At 45.1% G+C, this 18,361-nt stretch overlaps 2 protein-coding genes across 7 annotated transcripts in view; one reads left to right on the top strand and one right to left on the bottom strand.

The window, feature by feature from the left end:
* angptl2b (angiopoietin-like 2b) overlaps positions 1–15,773 on the top strand; it is a 64,762-nt gene extending 48,989 nt beyond the window's left edge. The window contains 6 exon segments of the mRNA XM_085965592.1: positions 9,677–9,740; positions 9,742–9,814; position 10,778; positions 11,389–11,582; positions 14,076–14,346; positions 15,297–15,773. Coding sequence (XP_085821718.1) covers positions 9,677–9,740; positions 9,742–9,814; position 10,778; positions 11,389–11,582; positions 14,076–14,346; positions 15,297–15,496 — 803 coding nt within the window. The 3' untranslated portion in view covers positions 15,497–15,773.
* ralgps1 (Ral GEF with PH domain and SH3 binding motif 1) overlaps positions 1–18,361 on the bottom strand; it is a 905,396-nt gene that overhangs the window by 477,845 nt on the left and 409,190 nt on the right. The window lies entirely within an intron of this gene.

Below are 18,361 nucleotides of genomic sequence, written 5' to 3' on the forward strand. Positions count from 1 at the left end.
TTTTAAGTTCGCTCCTAACTCCTGATACTCCTTCAGCAGGGCCTCCTCCCTGTTCCTACCTAAGTCATTTGTTCTCAATGAACTATAACATCATTGTAAATTGTGTGGCCTAATGTCATGAGGTACAGACTGTTTTCTTGTAGCTTGCCAACACGACCATCGGATGTTTGTTTTCACCCTGTTGTCCCCTGTAATGTTAATCAGCCATTGTGTTCAGTTTCCCAGTTCACCCCCCATGCAAACTGCAGGAGAGGATAAATACACCTCGTTACTCAGAGCATAAAATGATAAATAGCCAGATGATAAAATGGAGACACATATGGAGTGCAATATTTGTTTTGGGTGGGACATGCATAATACTGGCCAAAAATGGTCATGGCAGAAACAGGTTCATGCCTGAAATTTACCTCCAGCCATTCATTATTCTCTACATAGTAAATCTTTGACAGTTTAATTCCCCCAATGCTGCACCACTTGCAAATGCAGATTTGCACTGATACCAAAGAAAGTTTAACCATGTTAGCATTAGCAGTACCAATGGCCATCATGAAGTATCTGAGGAGTTCAATAATGTATTTGGATTGCACAGGGATTGTGCATTATGTGCCATCATTATCAAAGCCAGCAGTACCAATGGCATGTTGGCCTTCAAAGCGAGTGGATTCGAGTACAGGAGCAGGGATGTCTTGCTGCAGTTGTACAGGGCCTTGGTGAGACCACACCTTGAGTATTGTGTGCAGTTTTGGTCACCTTATCTGAGGCAGGATGTTCTTGCCATGGAGGGAGTGCAGCAAAGATTCACCAGACTGATACCTGGGATGGCAGGAATGACATATGAAGAGAGATTGGGTCGATTGGGCTTATATTCGCTAGAATTTAGAAGAATGAGAGGGGATCTCATTGAAACTTCTAAAATTCTAACAGGACTAGACAGACTAGATGCAGGAAGGATGATCCCGATGGCGGGGGAGCCCAGAACCAGGGATCACAGTCTAAAGATAAGGGGTAAGCCGTTTAGGACTAAGATGAGGAGGAATTTCTTCACCCAGAGAGTGGTGAACCTGTGGAATTCTTTACCACAGAAGGCAGTTGAGGCCAATTCATTGAATATATTCAAGAAGGAGTTAGATATATTTCTTAAGGTTAAAGGGATCAAGGGATATGGGGAGAAAGCAGGGACAGGGTACTGGATTTGGATGATCAGCCACGATCTCATTAAATGGCAGAACAGGCTTGAGGGGCAAATGGCCTACTCCTGCTCCTATCTTCTATGTTACCAGCACAGTAGAACGGCATTACAGCATTCAATTTTATCTTTAAGGAGATTCACAATCCCAAGCTGCCAGTGTGAAGCTACACTTGAAAGGCCTAAGAGTTGGAGACAAGGCTGCTACACTGTCGTACTGATTCTCTGACTCGGGCTCCTGTTCAGCTTAGTTCCCCGCTGGGGATGTGGTGTCAGTAAACTTTACAAAAAAAAAGGAAAATAATTTTTCTTGGTGGGGGCGGTGAGAATGACGCTGCTGTTACATTTAAGTGCCGTTGCCATACTGCACAGCATATAGAGGCACAGGTTGTATTGTGCCAATTTACACATAGCATCTGTGCTGCACTGTACCATGAGGAAAAATAAAATACTATTTGGTAGAACGGTGAAAGTGCAATAATTTAGCACTGCCCCGTACAGTACGGGAACCATCACCAAGAGATCAGGGCACAAATAGGGTGGGTTTTTAAAAAATAAATGTTCTGGTACAAGGTATAGTAGAGGCTAGCTGAAAAACGATTAATATCAGACCCCAATCTAATGTATGTGCATCTCGAGTTTATCACTGCATTAGGCCCACTTAAAAAAGTATCCCAATGATTGATTTACAGGAAACTCTTTGGTATCCAGCACCGACGGGACCGGCGTGTTGCCGGTTGATCAAAAATTCCGGATGATGGAGAGGGTTATCTACCGAGGCTATTTTTAACAAAGAAAAATTAAAAAATCAAGAAATGTGCAGTTTACAGTAATTGGGTACTCACCTACAGAATGTTGTGTTAAATGGATGGTGGAAGATGCTTGATTAAGTACAGTACTGCCAGTTGAGGGTAATGCAATGCAATGACTACCAGCAGCGTGGGAGACACACAGTACCCCTGTAAAATGGCGGATCAGAAGAGACTACCGGCAGCGCGGGAGAGTCAGACTCCTGTTACAGGGGTATTGAGGTGTTCCGACTTCCGACAGCGCCAAGAAGCCGAATAGTGGCAGTTTGGAGAACTACCCCCACTGACTAACTCGGCCACCGCGGGAGACTCAGACTCGGCAACATTGCCGGTTATTGAGGTGTTGTTTTCGGAGTGAGAATTTTGCCAGTTAATAGAGAATTCCGGATATTTAGGTGCTGTTTAAACGAGAGTTTCCTGTATATAGATGCCCATTGTTTATGTAAAAATGGACATTTGCAGTACAGAGAGCAATTTTAATAGGCATTCAAGTCCGGAATGACCCTTTATCGGTGACACGGTGCAGTTTCAATAGGATTATACAATGCCAATGTCACTCTCAATAAATACATATATTTTTTTTTTTTACAATGCGTTGCCAAAAACAATCTGTCCATCTATTAAAGCTTTGACCCCCACGACCATAACCAGAAGAACCAATCCTAAGCTATTACTTGGTCTATGTGCCAGGGTTGTTCTTGGCTTGTTGTCGAGCTGCATCTTCTCCCTGTCCAGAACAGGAGCCAAAACAAACTTCACTTGCACTGTTCGGAGTTCTCCGAAGGAAAACCAGGCCCGTCAGTAGTACGTTTCAAACTCAGTATCATTATGCAGCAGACTGGCCCATTGGGTTAACTGATACTCCCCACGTTAACACGAGGAGAGACCACGCAGTCTGCTGCATCAAGAACAGTCCTCATACTTTGTGTTCTTGAACAGGTGTAAATCTGCTTAATCTGGTCTTGAGGGATGGTACATCAATCTGTGTTCCTAAAGTTAGAATTACTGTGTTTCAATGCTGGGTCAGAACATACAGTAACTCCAGTTACTGCGAAGGGATTTAATCTGACTTACTGGGGTCAATTTTAACTTGGGGCGGAATCGGAGCATGGTGGGGGGGGGGGGCCCCCGATTCAGCCGGCGCACCCAGAAATCGGAAAGCTCGAGAGGCCCAGCCAATTTTAACCGTCAGCCTCATTATACGATGACTGGCTGGCTGGTTAGCTGCACGCGTTGGCAGCTGGCCGCTCGTTCATCCACCTAGACACTGCAATTTCCGACAGGAATCTCAGGCCGCTATTTAAAGGGCGAAGACACCTCTTCAAGGGAGGTTGAATTTGTAATGTATATACCTTTAAGGGGGGAACTATGTTTTACAGCTCATGTATACTGCAGTACCAGCAGTGACCACACCTGTACATAGCACTGAGTAGTAATCTGTACAGATCAGCTGCAGTGTGAGCCACATTGAGTAAACACCTGTTGTACCGTTCTCCGCAGTCTGTGTCTTATTATACACGGACGTAACATTGGCGACGAGGCAGGTTCGAACCTACCTGCATCACCTCCCGGGGATTCGTTCCTGGAGATCAGTGGATTGGAGGTCAAGGCCAGAGACTCGGGCGTCGACCACGGGCAACCGCCCAGTCATCCAGCAGAGACTCGAGAATTGCGGGGGAGGCTGTCGAGAGCCAGGCTTGGCTTTCCAGTCAAGGTGGTCCAGCGAAACGGGCTGGCAACAGGTAGTGCGCAGACCCTTCCCGGACAGCGGCGGGCTAGAGCCCGACCGAGCGGCACAGCAAAGGGCCGAGCAGCGTCGACGGGGGAGAGAGAGAGAGAGAGAGAGAGAGAGAGGGAGGGCAGAGCGCACAGGGCGCAGCCGGTGTTCAGGGGCCGAGCAGCGTCGGAGAGAGGGAGAGAGGGAGAGAGAGAGAGAGAGAGGCGCGCGAAACGTACAGGGTGCCGCCATTGCCACGAGAACCGCCGGGAGCGGCATTGGCAGCAGCGGGGGAGGAAGGAAAGCGCGGGAGACACCATTTTAAGCCATTGGGAGACGCCATTTTAAACCACACCCAAAATGCCGGAGAGTGGCAGTATCACCGCATTTGACAATGAAGTCGAAGATTGGACTACATATGCTGAACGAATAGAGGTGTACTGCAAGGCAAATGAGGTGTCAGATGACAAGAAAGCATCGGTATTGTTAAATTTAATGGGTGCAAAGACGTATGGTTTATTACAAAATCTAGTAACCCCAACGAAGCCAATGGAAAAGAGTTTAAGACATAGTAACGGTACTAAAGGAACATTTAAACCCCACACCGCTGCGGATAGCAGAAAGATTCAAGTTTCACAAACGGAACCAGCATAAGGATGAAAGCAATGCTGATTATTTAACAGAACTGCGCAAACCATCGAAACACTGCCAGTTTGGAGCGGGACTGGCAGATACCTTAAGGGACAAGTTTGTGTGTGGGCTTCAAAGTGAAGGAACCCAGAAACGGCTTTTATCTGAAAAGGACCTTACACTGGAAAAGGCTTTCAGCATTGCGGTGTCATATGAAGCAGCAGCATGGGCGCTGCAGAGATACAACAGAGACCGCAAGAATATGGCACAAACGAAATGTCATATGGAACAGAGAAGTGCTATCGCTGCGGCAGAACAACACACGACCAGAATGATTGCTGGTTCAAAGACAAAGTGTGCAGAGTGTGGAAAAGTAGGACACATAGCACGAGTCTGCAGGTCGGAAAAGAAAACCAGCAATAAGAAACCTACCAAAGGAAAGTACAAGAAGGTACATAAGATGACAGAGAATAGTTCAGATGAACAAAAGAGTGATAACGACTCCGAAAGCAGGGAACTGAGTTGTCTGAAACTACATAATGTGATCACAACGGAGGATCACCGAACCATTTGGGTCACTCTCAAGTTAGGAGTCCAGGTAAAGATGGAATTGGACGCAGGATCAGCCCTAACAGTCATAAACCGACGGGACTACGAGTGGCTATTCTCACACATACCCTTGAGACGCACAAAAATTATTTTGAAGACGTACACGGGGCAAAAAGTCTACCCCAAAGGAAAAATAAGGGTGACCGTTACATATAACGGTAAGGAAACACCAAAACTAGACCTGTATGTATTGCAAGATGGAGGACCACCATTACTGGGATGTGAATGGATCCGGAAAATACAACTGGATTGGCATTCCATACAGGCACTGACTGTGGCTGACAAAAAGGATGACGACGTCACACCTGGGCGACTGTCAAAGATCCTAACTGACGCGAAAGAAGTGTTCCAGCAAGGACTCGGAACACTAAAAGGCATGACAGCGACGATTAAAATTGAAGAAAACGCAAGCCCAACATTTTTTTAAGGCCAGACCTTATGCGATCCGCCCAGCCATCGAAACAGAGCTGGAGAGTCTGGAACGTTCAGGTGTACTGTCCAAGGTAGACTGGAGCGAGTGGGCTACACCCATCATCCCTGTGATGAAAAAATCGTTGAGCAGCATGCCTGGGGAACCAAGGAAGGTTCGCATCTGTGGGGACTTTAAGGTAACAGTGAACCCGGTCCTTCACACCGTACAATATCCACTTCCGCGGATTGAAGATATTTTCGCCTCGCTATCTGGAGGGAAACGCTTCACTAAGATTGATCTGGCCCAGGCGTACCTGCAAATGGAGGTAGAAGAAGCATCAAAAAACTCACAATCAACACCCATAAAGGTCTCTACCAATACAACCGGCTGGTATTCAGGGTAGCATCAGCTCCGGCTATTTGGCAGAGGGCAATGGAACAAGTCCTGCAAGGGATCCCAGGGACCCGGTGTTATTTGGACGACATCCTGGTCACGGGCGAAAATGACAGTGATCACCTTGCCAACCTGGAGCAGGTGCTCACTAGATTGCAGGAATATGGGCTCAGAGCTAACCGCCCCAAATGCGAGTTTTTTAGAAAACAGATCTCGTATTGTGGCCACGTTATCGATAAAGAGGGGTTACATAAGTCCCCAGAGAAGATTGAGGCAGTAGTCAAGGCTCCAGCACCGGAAAATGTGTCACAACTGAGGTCGTTCCTCGGGCTGGTAAACTACTACCATAACTTCTTGCCAAATTTGTCTACAATACTACACCCACTGAACACCCTACTGCAAACTGGGGTGCCATGGAAGTGGAGTGACGAATGTAGATGAGCTTTTCAGAAGAGCAAAACACTAATCACATCGAAAGAGGTATTGGCCCATTACAACCCGGCATTACCAATTCGGTTGGCATGTGATGCGTCACCCTACGGCATTGGAGCGGTGCTGTCGCACAAATTCTCGGACGGCTCAGAGAGGCCAATAGTCTTTACGTCACGATCACTAACCTCAGCCGAGCGTAACTACGCCCAGATTGACAGGGAGGCCCTCAGCCTAGTGTGGGGAGTGAAAAAGTTCAATCACTATCTGCATGGGCAGAAATTCACCTTGCTGACTGATCACCAGCCTCTTGTCCGAAGAAAGGTGTTCCGGTGATGACTGCGCAACGACTACAAAGATGGTCACTTTTTCTAGGGGCGCACCACTATGAGATTGAATATAAGGGCACGAAACAGCATGGAAATGCTGATGGGCTATCACGCCTGCCACTGCCTACTGCGGAGGAAGCACCAGCAGTGGATCCTGTCGAAATATTCCATTCGACTATAGTTGAATACCTACCGGTAACTAACGCTTGTATCAAAAAGGAAACCCGAAATGACCCGACACTGTCTCGGGTATATAATTTGACGGTGAAGGGATGGCCAGCACATGGCGACTCACTGTTGCCAGCATTCTTGACAAGGAGAGAACAGCTGTCAGTGTGCCGGGGGACCTTGATGTGTGGATCCCGAGTGGTAATTCCACCCAAGTTAAGGGGTAGAGTGCTCAATGAGCTTCATGAGGGTCATCTGGGAGGGGTAAAAATGAAAAGCCTAGCCAGGGCTTGTGTGTGGTGGCCGGGAATCGATAAACAAATCGAGGACCTGACCAAGAGCTGCTCAGGATGCCAGAAAGTCCAAAATGCACCACCACAGGCCCCTCTACACCCATGGGAGTGGCCCTCATCTCCATGGCAACGGGTGCATATTGATTTTGCTGGTCCATTCATGGACTCAATGTTTATAATAGCCGTGGATGCGCACTCGAAATGGCCTGAGGTCATCAAAATGTCCTCCACCACCACGGAGAAAACTATTGCTGTCCTACGGACCATTTTTGCCAGGAATGGCTTGCCAGAACAGATTTGCTCCGACAACGGACCACAGTTTGTGTCCGAAGAGTTCCGGAGGTTCTTGAAACAGAATGGGGTAAGGCATTACACATCCGCCCCGTATCATCCAGCCACAAATGGATTGGCTGAGAGGTTCGTACAAACCTTTAAGAAGGCAATAAAGGCTATGTACAATGACAACATTCCGCTGCAGCACAAGGTGGACAATTTCCTGTTCGCCTACCGGAATGCGACACATGCAGTCACCAACCAGGCCCCAGCCATGATGTTCTTTAACCGAAGGTTAAGATCTCGCCTGGATTTGCTCAGACCAAACGTACGAAGAGATGTTGAGAGTAAGCAATTCCAGCACATCCATGAGAAGCCAACAAGGAGCTTCAATGTAGGGCAACCAATCTTGGCCCGCGACTACCGAACAGAAAAATGGCAGCCAGGAACGATATGCACACGGCAGGGCCCACTAATGTACACAGTGGACGTTGGGGAGAGCATCGTGAGACGCCATGCTGACCAGATCCTAGAGTCACAGGAACAAGTCAACCCCATGCCTCGCCCATACGTACCTGGTGATGAACTCGACGTACAGGTAGCATCTACCCCAGAAACAGTAGCATCGCAAGCTGATGAACCAACCGACGACAGGAGCCAGAATCGCCTCCGCACCAAGAGCAAGACACACGGGAAAGGCGCTATCCAGAAAGGATCAGGAAGCCTCCCCAAAACTGAATATATAAATAGACTATTTTCAGCTAATGTTGCATGTTAAAAGTGTTAATTGTAATTAGTTTGATATTTAATTGTTAAATAAGTGTTATGGTACTGTTAATCTAAAAGGGGAGGAATTGTAATGTATATACCTTTAAGGGGGGAACTATGTTTTACAGCTCATATATACTGCAGTACCAGCAGTGACCACACCTGTATATAGCACTGAGTAGTAATCTGTACAGATCAGTTGCAGTGTGAGCCACGTTGAGTAAACACCTGTTGTACCGTTCTCCGCAGTCTGTGTCTTATTATACACGGACGTAACAGAATTCACTCAATGTTAAGCCTTCTTTTGGCTCCCGTTAACACTTTGCTGCTGCTAGATGATGGCTGTGAAGAGAAGAAAAAAAATAGCCCCTGGGGTCTTCTGATGCCTCCCTGGAGGAAACTGCTGTTGTCACAAAGTGGCAAGAGGATGCCCAACAGAGTTATCAAGAAAGGCTGGCTGGAGGCGTGAGAAGAAGTTGGCAGAGGAACATCACCCTATGGACCTGGACCCAGTGCCACAAGGGATTCAATTACAGGAAACTTTCGATTAACCAGCCCCTAAATAACCGGAAATGTCGGTTAACCGGCAAAATTCAGGAGTAGGTTCAGGTAACTTTTATTACTTTTTTTACTCCATTTGTTGCTGTGCAAGGGTGTAGCTGCAGCTGTTGCTAAGCTACAGAGGCGCTTGCAACTTGTGCCGATTGTTCTGAAGCTGAGCAACAGGGTTTGTTGCTTTATACGGAGCTCTGAGCTCCGTATCTTTTACTATAGCGTTCGGTTATCCGGAATTGTTGATGAACCAGCAACACGTCGGTCCCGTCCGTGCCGGATAACAGAAAGTTTCCTGTACTTCACTAGATCAGGAAAGGTGAGTACACCTCTCTTCCCCACCTCTTACAGTGCACCTGCTCACAGCCCCTCTCCTCCCTCCTCCACTACAACAACCACCACCACCTGCATTGACATAGCGACTTTAACGTATCAAAACATCCCAAGGTGCTTAACAAGAGCGTTATCAATAAAAACAATTTTGACAGCGAGCCACAGAAGGAGAGATCAGGACGGATGACCAAAAGCTTGGTCAGAGGTGGATCAATCGCTCAGTATCACTTGTATACCCTTGTATCACTTCACTCACTACCAATCGCAAGCCACACTCTACAACCTCCCGTGCGCTCTCGCCGCCTGCCTGCTGCCACTAACAGCATGCGCTTCTCAACAACTCTCAGTTACTCAACCTGCGCCTCTCCTCACAGCATTCTTTCCTCAATTCACGCCCCACTCAAGGCATCTCCATTCTACATGCACAAGCCCCACATTTGCCTTCTCGGGCGACACTCCCAACTTTCTCCTCCCTTCTGCAGGAGAAGAGGGAGAAGCAAGACCGGGGAAAGCCACCCAATATCCTGCCTTTGACCCAGATGGAGCAAGACACACTGGACATAAGTGGGGCGTCCAGTGCATTGACTGTTAGAGATGACGAGGTTGGCAGCTCTGCTGAGCATGGTGACTAGCCATCAATTGTACCCCTTCATGTATCACCAGCAATTGCACCATCAGCCAACGTGAAGACCTCAACCAGCATGATGAAACCTTTCCTGCATGAATGAATGGTCAGCCTCTCATTGCCATCCTAACTCTTATCCCTTCCCTCTAGGTCCTTATCATCAGCACAAATCCCCAGAAAAATCTCCTGAAGACACCTCGGAGGACAGCATCCCTCGAGGACCTACCGTCACGAGCTACATCCCTCCCAGGCACCAGCACAGACACTGGCACCCGGGAAATGAAAGGGGTCTGCACCTGGTGAAATACGGGGGAAGGGGGGGGCGGCGGCAAGGGAGAGTTAGAATCAACTACAGTGCATCTGATGACTAGAATCTTTCAGCAAGTCAGCATGAAGCACAGCCAGGAAAAAAGGTGGCCAAATGCGGAGTGAAGCTTCCTTTTCTCTGCTTCAACCTCAGAAGACCAGTCTACGGCACCAGCACGCACTTTCCATTTCCCACAGCTAGACTTGCTGCCTGGCCAGCTTTTGTTGGCCCAGCTGGATTTACGAGACTGCTGAAATTTGCTAGTTTTAACTGGCAATAGAATGGTTTTTTTTTTTTTAAAGTTGCGAGGAGAAACCTTCAGCACACGATATTTAATAAAAAATATCAGCCACTGGTTTAAAACCGTCTACCAGAAACTGGCAGCAATTTCCCAAACCACATGGGGGGCCAAAGAAAATCTGACCATGTGGCACATCTAGCCACATCATCCATCCTTTGACTGAGGCTAGCTATTTGTTGCCAATTTGTGCTCACACTAAGAATTGATGCAGCTCAAACTCATTCCGTGTAGGACGTTCACAGCCAGCAGAGAGAGAGAGATCTTCATCCCACTGGACTGGAAGCCAGGTTCACAAAAATGGATGAACGACGCAGTAGCCCTTGTTCCATCCAAGTCCACATATGCTACATTAACTTCTTAACAAGAGCTGCTGGAGCTTGGCGCCCCGCACAGTGGCTGCAACAGTGAAAGGCCACACAGAAAATAAAGTTGCAGCATCGCAACACAAGGAATTCAACATAAATGGGGCCCAAAGGATTCTAAGCTGTTCAGTAGTTATGAGATTATCAGGCCACATTCTTACTACTGTACTGCCACTTCTTGACTACTGCAAAAGTGCAGCAAGGATGTGGGCTGGAGTGAGTGACGGTAAATAAATTGCTTTGATACTGGTGCTGTTTTAGTTTGGATTGTAGGAGACCAGGGTACGTGAGCACTGACCATTTATGCTGCTAAATCTGGCTCCCTTGGCTTGCGGACATATAAATATGAATTAAAAAAACTGGGTCTACGAGTTTGCTGCCAAGAAAAAGGAGCCAGACTTCGTGTGAATGCCACTGAATATATTCAAAGCGGCGGAGATAGTCAGATTTTTGAATGATAAGGGAGTCGAGGGTTATGGGGAGCAGGCAGGAAAGTGGAGTTGAGTCCTAGATCAGATCAGCCATGATCTTATTGAATGGCGGAGCAGGCTCGAGGGGCCGAATGGCCGACTCCTGCTCCTAGTTCTTATGTTACGTGAATGGGGGACAGCTCACGAGTACCAGTCTCCCAGAATCCAAACTAAAGCAGCACTAGTATAAAAAGCAGCTTAAAAGCCCAGACTCAGTTTACTTAGCAATGACACATTGAGACCTTCAATGGGCACAGCAGCAGAATAATACATTATGCATCACGAGGTAGAACACGCCTGTATTTAGGCATCATGAGACTTCCTGTGAATAAACTATTGGACTATAATCTCTCTATGTAAACATTGATCGATCTTCCTAAAATTTTAATATGCTTTGCATTTCTTCAATCCATGTTCTCTAGGGCCGTGGAAAGACTGTTTAGAAGCAGCAGAGGCTGGCAATGGAGCCACTGGTATCTACTTGCTGAAACCAGAAAACACAAACCGTCTCATGCAGGTCTGGTGCGACCAAACACACGATCCTGGTGGCTGGACAGTCATCCAACGACGACTGGATGGATCAGTCAATTTCTTCCGCAACTGGGAGACCTATAAGGTTAGTGAAGTAGTATTTTGCCACAGTATTTTTGTTTGGTTTTTTTCCAAATCAAAAAGGGGTCTTGTGCTTTTAACGGGAAGCTAGATAAGTATATGAGGGAGAAAGGAATAGAAGGATATGTCGATAGGGTGAGATGAAGTAGGGTGGGAGGAGGCTCGAATGGCGCATAATCACCGGCACAGACCAGTGGGGCCGTTTCTGTGCTGTAAATACTATATAATGTGAAATGGAAATTGCTCAAGAGCCTGCCATACAACTCAGAATGCTGGTTGTTGACGACGTTACATTTTGTATCTTCTTTGATCCATTGGAGTATTTCTTATTTTTTCTAAAGCAAAAAAAGGTTTCTCCCTAATTAGGAGTTAAAAGTTGAGTGTACTGATTAACTGGTATTTCATCAATCACTGCACTATTCTTCCATAGCGGCCCATTGGAAATGTCCGATACTAAAACGCAGTTACTTGACACACGGCCAAGGGAATGTTTCAGGTATTTTTAAGAAAAGGTTTTACAGTCCAGACTAGACCATGATTCAATAGTCACTTTCAAAAGGGAATTGGGTATATACTTGAAAAGAAATAACTTGCAGGGCTACGGGGTAAGAGCAGGGGGAGTGGGACTAATTGGATAAGCTCTTTCAAAGAGACGATGGGCCAAATGGCCTCCTTCTGTGCTCTATGATTCTACCTTTTTGAGTACTAGAATAGCTTTTGCATCATGTTTAGTGTGAAAATGGAAGCTGGAGTTAATGGAATTCAAAAGTCAACCCTGATGCCTCTGTTTCTGACTATGGTTTTTGGAGCCAGCAGCAGAATTCAAAATGGCCACCACCTCAATCGACACGTCACATCTTCCTATAGCTGGCTTGCACCTGCCTGCGGGAGTTTTTTTTGTTTTTCCTTGCGTACTTTGGCTTCTATGCAGCAATCAGCAGGTGAGTTTAAAAGAAAAGCAAAAGGGAAACAACTGCACAAACACTCCACGCGAGAGGCGAGATGCCAGCTAACTGTGGGAGCATGGAAGTGGTCAGAGGAGGCTGAAGCCATCATTCTGGGTGGGTAGGATTCTGGAGTGGGGCCAACACACTCATTTAGTGAACGCAGCTGAGAATTAACTGTTAGCAATATTAGTGGCCAAATGCTTAATGAGTCACACGATTTATTTAACTTGCTATTTCAGCAGGGGCCTTGAAGTAAAGGGGTTGGCCATGTGTTAATACAGCGGCCAGAGAAATGCCAGAAGAATGCATTAAGAATTTAGCCACTATATCAACCACAACAATTCTACTCTCACCATGCGTCAGAACTCTTTTTTCAGGTCCCAACCTAAGGTCTGAAATGGAGAAATTTGCCAGGGACCACGATAGATTTCAGAGTTGGCAGAGGCACGACGGACCAAATGACCTCTTTCTGCGCTTTGAAATTCTATGATTCATCATGCCATCTAACAGCCTCTTGAATGAATTAATGGTTTTTGTCTCCATTACCCGAATCAAATCTCAGGATACGGGGTAGGACATTTAGGACTGAGATGAGGAGAAATTTCTTCACTCAGAGTGTGGTGAACCTGTGGAATTCTCTACCACAGAAGGCTGTGGAGGCCAAGTCACTGAATATATTTAAGAAGGAGATAGATAGATTTCTAGATGCAAAAGGCATCAAGAGGTATGGGGAGAGGGCGGGAATATGGTATTGAGATGGAGGATCAGCCATGATCATATTGAATGGCAGAGCAGGCTCGAAGGGCCGAATAGCCTACTCCTGCACCTATGTTTCTGTGTTTCTAAATGTTGATCGCTCTTTGTGCAAAGAAGTTGTTGCTCGTATCAGTTCTAAATGCTCTTTCCAGCAGTTTCACCCTCTGCCTCTTGTTCTACTATCCTGGTATACTTGGTAGTACCTTATTACCTTATCTGTGCTTATTTTGTACACTTCTGCATAGTTCTTTCTCACCCACATTCCAGATATAACAAATCCAACATTCCCTTACCACACTATATGGGACATTAATATTGTTGAACCCAATTAATATATCACTAAAAGGTTTGGAAAGTATGTTAATTTTATCTGTTTCAGCCTTTTAAAAATATTCTTAAAATACAAGATGACTCAATGAATGGTTATGGATAGGAAAGGGTTAATGCACAATCACGCTTACTCAATACAGGGAACAAAGAGTCAACATATAAAAATGACAAAATTAAACCCCAGTCAGAACTCTACAGATGAAACAGAGTTGTGAAATATATTTAATATGAAGGTATAGCTAACAAGAACGAGCCATATTCATTGAAAGTGTAACTATAATGTATTAAGGGCAGTCGGGGACTGATAACTAGCCATATGGCTGATCCTTGCAATAGAATCAAAAAGACTTTTCTTCTGATTTTTGTTTCTCAGTTTTCCCCGTAGACAAATGAAACGCTAGCACCGAGCGGTAAGCTGAATTCACGTTATTTAAGCTTCGTGTTTTTCCAATATTCTATCACAGCAAGGGTTCGGCAACATCGATGGGGAGTACTGGCTTGGCCTGGAAAATATTTATTGGTTGACAAACCAAGGAAACTACAAGCTGCTGATCACCATGGAGGATTGGCAAGGGCGCAAGGTGTTTGCTGAATATGCCAGTTTCAGACTGGAGTCCGAGACTGACTACTACAAGCTTCGGGTGGGGCGCTACCACGGAAACGCTGGCGATTCCTTTACTTGGCACAATGGAAAACAGTTTACGACACTGGACAGAGACCGTGATGCATACACAGGTAATGGCAAGTTCACTCAAAGCCTCACTCAAAACTGACTGTGGCACTTTCAATCTTTGTTTAATACGGCAAAAAAAAGTTAGTATTTATTCACCCTATCTTTTATGTCACTATGTAGATTTTCTTTTGTTTTTGGATTCTCATGGTGTTGGAATGAGGACTCATTGCACCATTTCCTACTCTTGCTAATTCCTTTCTGGGGCCTCATAACGATGGAAGTCCTTACCTTCCTCAGTCTTCCTACAATCTAGAAGTTGAACAATCTAAGCTTGTTGTCAGCTAATCACTACTTCATTTATCTTGCCTTCCCTCCCACTCCTATCACCCTGCAAAAAAATAAAGATTCTCATTACACTAGTCTGAACAGAATATAGATAATATTTGGTTAGTGCTACTAAATTAAGAACATAAGAAATAGGAGCAGGAATAGGTCATTTGGCCCCTCGAGCCTGCTCCGCCATTCAATAAGATCATGGCTGATCTGATCTTGGCCTCAACTCCACTTCCCTGCCCACTCCCCATAACTCTCGACTCCGTTACCTTTCAAATTGCCTGCAGCAATGCCCAGTCAGTTGATGAATAGGTTTTTTTTTAATACATATATAGATCACAATGGAGTTGAGAGACTTCAGAAACTCACTCCACAGTGCCACTAAATTGCCAGAGCCTGCAATTGCAGTGTGACGGTTAGCACAGCACAACTGAATGGTAAACGGTTGCCAATGAGAAATGTTGGCACAAAAGCATGACCATCAACCATGACAAGAAGGGGCAAGGTTTGTGGATGGAAGAGCGTACCCCATGCAAGATTTTTTTTTTTTTAAATGTGTCTTTAAAGAAAACGCATATTGTTTCTTCATGAAACAAAAGTCAGAAATTTTCTGCCACTCTTGAATGATTACTTCACAAACCTCTTTAAACATTTGTCACGTGCGTTTTTCTTTTTGTAGGTAACTGTGCGCACTATCAGAAGGGTGGATGGTGGTATAATGCCTGTGCACATTCAAATCTCAATGGGGTATGGTACCGTGGTGGACATTATCGCAGCAAGTACCAGGATGGCGTGTACTGGGCGGAGTTCAGAGGGGGCGCTTACTCCCTGAAGTCAATCATTATGATGATTAGGCCCAACCCCAACACTTTCCATTGAAAAGAACTAGGTGTCTGACACTCAGAAACAGAACAGAACTGAACTGAACAATAGCGTCCTGTATATGAAATCAGCCTTACATCAACATATATACCAAGCTGTGCTTATTCTTCGAGATGAAAAGAACAATACTATGTATTTATTGTCTTCAAAATAAGAACTTGTAATGTCATGTATACAAACTTTTTTTTCTTGCATAACAGCAATTGCTGGTGAAAATGCAGAGTTCAGAGTATTTGTGCTTAGTCATTTAAAAAAAAACAGTATTGTACTAAAAGTCACTTGTCTTTGGGAGATTATTTTGCTTCTGGTCTATGAACACCAGAACTCAGTACTTGTTCTCGCATGAGACAGGACTTCAAGGGCAGCAGTTGGCACTTTCGCTGTTTTCAAGCGAAGAATGAGAGGTGCAGACGTTGCTTAAGAATTGTAAGGTGCCTTTTTACAATATTAAAAATATTCAACACGAAAGCATGCATTGAGAGAAACAGTCCTCGGACAATGAATTGCAAGCCTATGGCTTTTTTGTTGTATTGCAGGGTTTAATTTGTTCTGTAATTCCGACGCAGGAAAGGAGTTCTGATGAATCTACGGGTACTTGATGTACTCTAGAAGTTCGCTCTGAGAATTTCCACAGATATTAGTATCTCTCTAGACTGTAAAACAAGAGTGTGCTCTAAATGCTTCCAGTTTGTTAGGGATATATATATATAAAAAAAAAAGAACAAAATGCTCAAGTGTACCTGAACCAATTTCTCTCTAATTCTCCTTAATAATGAGTTGATCTCTGCTTCTAATGGCCACTCTCAGACATAAACTTCCAGCATTTTGGATGAAAAAACAATATTAGGGAGAAGTGAACTTATAGGGCAAATTTGCATCTTTAGAGTTCCCACCACAGAGCTTTGCATGTCAGGAACATATACTGGGAATTCAAATGCGTGCCATCTTCTATCCATTAATATTAATAGGGTAATATTCATGCGACCGTGTCCCAAGATTCCCAATATGTAACCCTGGCATGCAAAGATCTGTGCTGGGGGCACTAACGACAATTTACTCCACATCGAGCAGGCAAGGATAACGTTGATATTTTTTGAAAACAAACCATTGCCCACTGCAATACAAGACAATAGCACATCACAGCGCTCAAAAAGAACAAAGGTTATAGTTTGAAGAGGAAAGCACTTTGGCCCTGAAATTCCATGTGGGATGTCAGTGTACAAACGGCCAACGCGTCAGCGTGAAATTCTTCCCTCCGTTATTTTAGTGAAGATGTTGACACATTAATTGCAAACCTATTGAAATGAATCAGTTTATTTTAAATGGGGTGATCGATCCCTTTAAAATAATGGGAGAGCGGAATTTCAGACAAACACATTAAGCATTCATAATGGAGTAGCCCACCACATAATCGCCAGTCTTTACTTTCATTTTCTTTTGGGGGGGGGGGGGGGGGGGGGAACAGCTACCAGAAATATTGACATTACAACTTGAAAACTCAGACAACGGGAGTGTTTGTGTGTGTTTGTGTACTAATTCCTTGTTTTCTATCTTATGTCCATGTACGTTGAAGAATCTAATGCAGGTAAAGAAATATAGCCATAAAACATGCCCATGGGGTCTTTCATTGGGGGTGGGAGGGGGTGCACACCCTTGTTATTTATGCAGTTACTTATAGTACTTTATTATAACATTTCTACTGCGTCTTGTGTGTACATCTTCTCTGTGTCTTACTAACTGTAACAGTATGTAAAATACAGTTTGTGATTCCAACTTTGAGCCTTCATTGTAGAGTTAAAAGAACTAAATGCCATTGGCAGAAATAGTTTTGTCTTCTGTAACATTGTCTTGACCGTTCCAGTATAACCGTTAACTGCTGCAATAAACATACTTAAAGTACATTTGCTAGTATTATTTACACTAAACATATAGGACAGATCAGCCTGCAGAAAGCCAATTGTAGCGTCCCAACCTCTGGTCTGGTTTAATCAGTTCAGCATTGGCCAGCGGTCAAACTGGAACCTCCTGCTCGGCTACACAATTGCTTGACCAGTTGACCATCAGGAGAAGCAGCACCCGTCTTGCGCGCTCATTCAAGTGGTATTGGCATAGGGCTGGGAGTGTAACAACCAGGCTGCCATGTCAGATATGGAACGGTTTATGCACAGCGAGAAACTTCAGAGAACAAAATGCGCATAAATAGCAGCAGGAAAACCAGCACATAAAGAATTGGTGCCTATACGTTAGCAATGCTGCATTTACACTGCAGCCAGCAGTCCCACCGCAGTTTCACAGATCTCCTCTCCCACCAGCGCCTGCACGGTCTAAACATTTTAACTCATTGCATGTCGGCTTAAAAGGAACCCCTGGGTGCTTTTTTTTTAAAAAGCAGGTTTGACAATAAAAATTGAATTTACGCTCGATCGGGCATCAAACCTCGGAGCAGTCTCACACTGCATCTCTCCAGAGTGCGGCCCGGCCCCCCGGACTTACAGCGGAACTGCAACATCGATGAAAACTGGAAACCGATGGTAAAGTTACAGCGGAAACGCACCCTAAAATATCCCACTGCACGCAAGAGTCTTGTCCAAATTCATTCATTTGCCAGCCAGACTGTATTTAATCCTTGAAATCTTATATTTATTAGTCACCATGTATACAAGGGAAAATGTAGAAAGATATTGCCTGCAGCTGCTATGATGCTCAAAGACTGCCCCTGCCACAACAACTTGCATTTATATAGCATCTTTAACGTGGTAAAACATCCCAAGGCACTTCGCAGGAGTGGTGTCAAACAAAATTTGACAGGATGGAAAGTTCCAAAAAAACCAAACAGGAGGACAGGACAGAAAGTTCCAAAAC

The sequence above is a fragment of the Somniosus microcephalus genome, chromosome 23, assembly GCF_052327205.1.
Source record: "Somniosus microcephalus isolate GS21.2 chromosome 23, FLI_Smic_1.0, whole genome shotgun sequence".
Lineage (NCBI taxonomy): Eukaryota > Metazoa > Chordata > Chondrichthyes > Squaliformes > Somniosidae > Somniosus > Somniosus microcephalus.